At 42.2% G+C, this 6,438-nt stretch overlaps 1 protein-coding gene across 1 annotated transcript; it reads right to left on the reverse strand.

Annotated features, from left to right (window-relative positions):
* Positions 1-5,922: 5,922 nt before the first annotated feature.
* On the reverse strand, positions 5,923-6,438 carry LOC138876400 (uncharacterized). Its single transcript, XM_070155316.1, has one exon. The coding sequence runs from the start codon at positions 6,436-6,438 to the stop codon at positions 5,923-5,925; it is 516 nt and encodes a 171-aa protein (XP_070011417.1).

Here is a 6,438-nt window from a genome sequence, read left to right on the forward strand (position 1 = left end):
GGAACGGAGCTCGCTGGCTGTTGTAGGGTGGTTATGTTGTTTGGTCGTTTGGTCGTGGAAGTTGCTGCTGGTTTGGGGGCGATGAAGAAGACGAGGTTGAAGGGGTGGTAACGATGAAGGAGAAGACGAAGTAGTGGCAGCCATGGTCGACGTCCATGGTGGTCGACGAAAAAGATGAGGCAGCAGGGTTGTTTGGAGACGACGGACTATCGTGGTGATGGAGCTGTGTGTGTGTATGTGTTGGCGGAGGATGAAGGGGACGACGGGAGAGGGGCAACCATGGGAGGGGAGCTTTGGGAGTTTTGGAGAAGAAGAGGGAAAGAGAGGGGGGCGGGTGGTTTGTTAGGTTTAGGGTTAGGGAAATGAAAAAATGAAAAATGAAGAAAGGAGTTGGGTCTTTGGGGTTATGGACTGGGTCGACCCAGTTTGAAATGGACTGGGTCGTAGGGGAATGTTGGGTATTTGGTTTAAAATTTGAAGAAAAGGCCCAATCCGATTTCTTCTATTTTTGTTCTTTTCTATTTATTCAATTTCCTAAATAATAAAGCTAAAAATGCTAAGATTAAATTATAAAAACCCAAAATTATCTCAAAATACTAATTAAATCGTAATAACAATTATCGCACATTTAAATAGCAATTAACTATAAAATCACACAATTTGGACGTTAAATGCTAAAAATGCAACGTACATTATTTTTTATGATTTTTTCATTTTGTAAAACAAATTTAATTAAATATAAAATGCAAACGCGACATATTTTTTATATTTTATTAATTTAAACAAATAAACATGCACAGACAAAAATACAAATAATTATCCAAAAATGCCACGAAAATTTAAAAATCGCACACAAAGAAAAATTGTTTTATTTTGGATTTTTGGGAGTAATTCTCATATAGGGCAAAAATCACGTGCTCACAGCTACCACTCTTTGTCCGGAAACACGTAGGGTTTTCGTGCAAAGATAAAGTGAGCGGATATGAGCGATTTTTGCCCGTTGGAATACTCCGTGTGAAACATTTTTTTTTTGAAAGATTTGACCGAACCTTTGCTTCAGAGGTTTCCTACATATCCTGGGCTAAACAGGAATCAGGTCAATGTAGTTCGGGAAGTTTTGGTAACTGGGACTACCATGACGCTGCGACTTTACTGTTACTGCTGCTGCTACTGCTCACTGACCTCCTTATTACATTAAAAAAGAAAAATCAAAGCTAAGCTAGCTATGCCTATCAACTACTAGTTACAAGATTCCTATCTATAATTCTTTCGCAACTTGATCTTGAGTCTTAGCTGATTCTGCTTGTAGACTTCGATCTGAATCTTGATGCTTGCAAGTTGTAGGTGCTTGTTTATTTCTGCAGCATTGAGTGAAGCGGGATTGGCAGAGCTCGTGACTTCAATCAGATTTTGAGCGATTTGCACTTTGTTTGCTCCAGTATTTGGGCTCATCTTCTTTTGTTCTTTCCTTCCTTTCTTTATTCTGGATTGAGACTCACTCTGTAGGTCATCTCGATCTCTGTGCTTCGAGGTCAAACCTGCTCAGACAACAAAACAAATAAACAAACAAAATTTTTCTGCCCCAGTTTCACTAGGAAAATTTCGTGAGTTAATTGCCATAAAAATCTACAGAATTGATGAGGGGATTGGAAACCTCAAGTCTAAAAGGCTCATATCAGGGATTGGAGCCCTAATGTTTGCAAAAGGCAAAACGCTCAACTCAGGGATTGGAGCCCTAATATTGGCTAAAAAGGGAAAATCGCTCGACTCTGGGATTGGAGCCCTAATGTTGGCTAAAGAAAACTTGCTCAACTCAGGGATTGGAGCCCTAATGTCGGCTAAAAGAAACTTGCTCAACTAAGGGATTAGAGCCCTAATGTCGGCTAAAGGAAACTCGCTCAACTCAGGGATTGGAGCCCTAATGTCGTCTAAAAGAAAATTGCTCAACTCAAGGATTGGAGCCCTAATATCGGCTAAAGGAAAATTACTCAACTCAGGGATTGGAGCAATAATGTCGGCTAAAGAAAAATTTGCTCAACTCAGGGATTGGAGCCCTAATGTCGGCTAAAGGAAAATTGCTCAACTCAGGGATTGGAGCCCTAATGTCGGCTAAAGAAAAATTTGCTCAACTCAGGGATTGGAGCCCTAATGTCGGCTAAAAGAAATCGCTCAACTCAGGGATTGGAGCCCTAATGTCGGCTAAAGGAAACTTGCTCAACTCAGGGATTGGAGCCCTAATGTCGGCTAAGGGAAAATTGCTCAACTCAAGGATTGGAGCCCTAATGTCGGCTAAAGGAAAATTGCTCAACTCAGGGGCATGCCGGCTAAAGGAAAATTGCTCAACTCAGGGATTGGATCCCTAATGCCGGCTAAAAAACGCTCAACTCAAGAATTGGAGCCCTAATGTTGGCTAAAGGCGACTAGGGGATGGAGGCCCTATGTCTAAAAAGGTTCAACTCAGGGATTAGAGCCCTAATGTTGGTAAAAGGCGACTAGGGAATGGAGGCCCTATGTCTAAAATCTCAACTCAGGGATTCGATCCCTAATGTTGGCAAAGGTGACTAGGGGATGGAGGCCCTATGTCTAAAAAGGTTCAACTCAGGGATTGGAGCCCTAATGTTGGCAAAAGACGACTAGGGAATGGAGGCCCTATGTCTAAAATTTCAACTTAGGGATTGGAGCCCTAATATTGGTAAAAGTGACTAGGGAATGGAGGCCCTATGTCTAAAATTTTAAGTTAGGGATTGGAGCCCTAATATTGGTAAAAAAAATGCGACTAGGGAATGGAGTCCCTATGTCTAAAAATCTCAACTCAGGGATTGGAGCCCTAATATTGGTAATATACGACTAGGGAATGGGGGCCCTATGTCTAAAAATCTCAACTTAGGGATTGGAGCCCTAATGTTGGCAAAAGAGACTAGGGAATGGAGGCCATATGTCTAAAATTTTAACTTAGGGATTGGAGCCCTAATGTTGGCGAAAACTAGGTTGATATTGGGATTCTAAACTAACCCTTTTTTGGAATTTTCTTCTTATTTCTCTTTTCGTTTTTATTATTATTATTATTATTTTGTTTAATAAAAATGCAGGAAAGAATTTGGAGGAAACTTCCCTTTTGGGTTGATTCCTTGCTGCAAAGCTGTTTCTTGCACTTGTGCATTTCTTTTCCCTTTGGTTGCACCTGTTTCTTGCACGGTTGCTTTGAATTGCACCTGTTTCAATTTTCCAAAAAAAGAACAATTGTCAGTTTGAAAACGGTGGTTGGTTCGGTGGCCTTGATCATTCCAATTGCTTGGTCCCGGCCTCATTTTTGTTGAGAAACTTCGCCATTGATTGGCTTCAAAGGCGACCCCCTTTCAAACTGATAAGACTCAGATTTCAGGATTTCAGGATGACTCGCCCGTTTAAGGCTTTGGTTCTCATTCCGCTTCCCAGACCTTTGCCTTTGACTTTCTTCTCTTTTTTAATGCCTTTGCTTTGGAGGTAATCAAACATCATGATCAGTCGGGATTGGACTGACGCACCGCTGAGGCTGGGTATTTTCTTCACCTCTTGCCAGACGGAGCTCTGTGAAACCGGTCCTACCACCTTTTCTTTCTAACACATTTTGGAATTTAGGGTTTAAGCCGAAAGGGATTCAAGGAAAGGTAAACAAAGAGCGGAAAAACGAATTTAAAAGAGAAGCGTCCCTTTCGGGGAAAAAGAAGAACTTATCTGAGGTGCATGCCGGCTTCAAACTGACATGACATGCTTTTTGGACTGGATGCCCGAATCCTCACGAACTTGCATTTCCTCATGAACCAAAACGGATCTATGTTTCCCAACCAGGGAACCTTGCCAGAACTTTCTGTGGTGAAATCATTTTTTCGGCCGACAGCACCCTTTGCGGGTTTTCGCTAGTCGACCTCTCTCATTTCTCTTCTCACCGTCGCCCGATAGTACTTTTTGCGGTTTTCACTAAACGGACTCTCTCATTCTTTATTTCTCTACTCCCGTCGCCTCATGGTGCCCGAAGGTTTTCACCGACAAGACTCTCTCATTTTATTTCTCTCAATTTTAGAATGCATCAGCTTCCAACCATGATATTTCTTGGTTTTCCCCGCCTTTGGAAATTGATCCGAAGGACTTGTACTTGGTTTTTGGTAAAAAGAATTGTGGATAAAATTACAACTTCGGAACCATTTGGTGTGCCCGTGGTTGAACCATTATAACATCTGCCCCAGTTTCAACTTCAGGAAAAATTGGATTTTTGTTTTGGTATGACTGAACCCTAGAGAGAGGCTGCCTACGTATCCTTTCGGAATCAAGTCAGACGTAGTTCAGGCAGTTTTGGTTTTGATTTTTCTTTTGTTTTTCTGTTTTTTTTAAATGACACTTTCAGGTTCCAAAGAGGGTAATGAAAGAAAGGTAAATGGCTCAAAGGGTTAGCAAATGATTGGAGTGTTTGGGGTAACGAGAATGAAAGCCTTCGTCATCTCAAATGTGCCAACACATCACCGAAGTAGACTCAGACATAGTACCTTTTGACTGCATCCGCGTTCACAGCTGTTTCAGGATCATTTCCTTCAATATCGCCCAGATACAACACTCCTCTTGGCAATATCTTCCTGATGATGTATGGACCTTTCCAATTAGGAGCAAATTTTCCTTTCGCTTCCTGGTGATGTGGAAGAATGCGCCTTAACACTAGTTGACCTACTTCAAAATTCCTGGGTCGCACTTTCTTGTTGTAAGCACGGGCCATTCTTTGTTGGTACAACTGCCCGTGACAGACTGCAGCCATTTGCTTTTCATCAATTAAGGTCAACTGCTCTAATCAAGTCTTAAACTATTCGTTATCTTCAATCTCTGCTTCAACAATGGTTCGGAGCGAAGGAATTTCTACCTCTGCCGGTATCACAGCCTCGGTCCCATAAACCAATAAGTATGGGGTTTCCCCTACTGATGTGCGTACTGTAGTGCGATATCCCAGCAAGGCAAAAGGTAACTGTTCATGCCATTGTCTGAAACTCTGGATTGTCTTCCTCAAAATCTTCTTGATGTTTTTGTTTGCTTCTTTAACAGCGCCATTGGCCTTGGGCCGATAAGGAGTGGAGTTTCTATGCGTTATTTTGAACTGTTCGCATACATCCTCCATCAAGTGACTATTTAGGGTTGCCGCGTTATCTGTGATGATAGTTGCAGGAATACCGAAACGACAGATAAGATTTGAATGTACAAAATCCACCACGGCTTTCTTAGTGACCGATTTGAGAGTGACAACTTCGACCCATTTTGTGAAGTAATCAATAGCGACCAATATGAATCTGTGTCCATTTGAGGCTTTTGGCTCGATTGGCCCAATGACGTCCATGCCCCAAGCAACAAATGGCCAAGGTGCAGATATGGGATGCAGTTCTGTGGGAGGTGCATGAATCAAATCACCATGCACCTGACACTGATGACACTTTCGAACGAAACTAAAACAGTCATTTTCCATGGTCATCTAGTAATAACCGGCTCGAAGGATTTTCTTTGCTAAAACATACCCGTTCATGTGGGGCCCGCATACCCTCGCGTGTACCTCATGCATGATTCTTCCAGCCTCTTCTGCGTCAACACATCTCAACAAAGTGAGATATGGGGTTCTTTTATACATTACCTCGCCGCTCAAAAAGAATCCACTCGCATGACGCCTAATAGTTCTCTTTTGATCTCTAGTAGCATGTTCGGGGTATTCTTGTATTTTCAAGAACCTCTTAACATCATGGTACCATGGCTGGGTACTTGGTCCCGCCTCGATTACATTACAGTAACCGTGTCTTTTCCTGATTTGGATTTCCAAGGGATGGATGTGGGCATTGCCTGGATAAGGTAACATTGAAGCTAAGGTGGCAAGTGCATCGGCTAGTTCATTGTGACACCGCGGGATATACCTGAACTTTATTGAGTGAATTGCTTGTTGAGATCCTCCACGTGCTGTCGGTAAGGAATAAGCTTGACATCTCGAGTTTCCCATTCACCCTGGGCTTGTCGGATAATTAGATCACAATCCCCCATAATCAATAAATCTTCAACATCTTGATCGATCTCCATATTCATGCCCACGATGCAGGCTTCATATTCAGCTGTATTGTTTGTGCAAAAGAAACAAAGCCTAGCTGTAGCCGGATAATGTTGACCAGTGGGTGAGATCAAGATTGCCCCAATTCCTACACCTTTAGCGTTTTCAGCCCCATCAAAGAACATCTTCCATGCATGAGCGTCTTCCGAGACTACTCCTATGGTGTTTATCTCTTCATATGGAAAATAAGTACTCAATGGTTGGTACTCATCATCAATCGGGTTCTCAGTCAAATGATCTGCTAATGGCTGGGCTTTTATTGCCGTACAAGTGACATAGACTATGTCGAATTCAATAAGCAAGATTTGCCACTTTGCTAATCTCCCAATAGGCAT

The sequence above is a fragment of the Nicotiana sylvestris genome, chromosome 8, assembly GCF_000393655.2.
Source record: "Nicotiana sylvestris chromosome 8, ASM39365v2, whole genome shotgun sequence".
Lineage (NCBI taxonomy): Eukaryota > Viridiplantae > Streptophyta > Magnoliopsida > Solanales > Solanaceae > Nicotiana > Nicotiana sylvestris.

What these genes read in the sequence shown, in the direction of transcription:
- LOC138876400 (XM_070155316.1), bottom strand. Translation starts at nt 6,438, where the DNA reads ATGCCTATTGGGAGATTAGCAAAGTGGCAAATCTTGCTTATTGAATTC.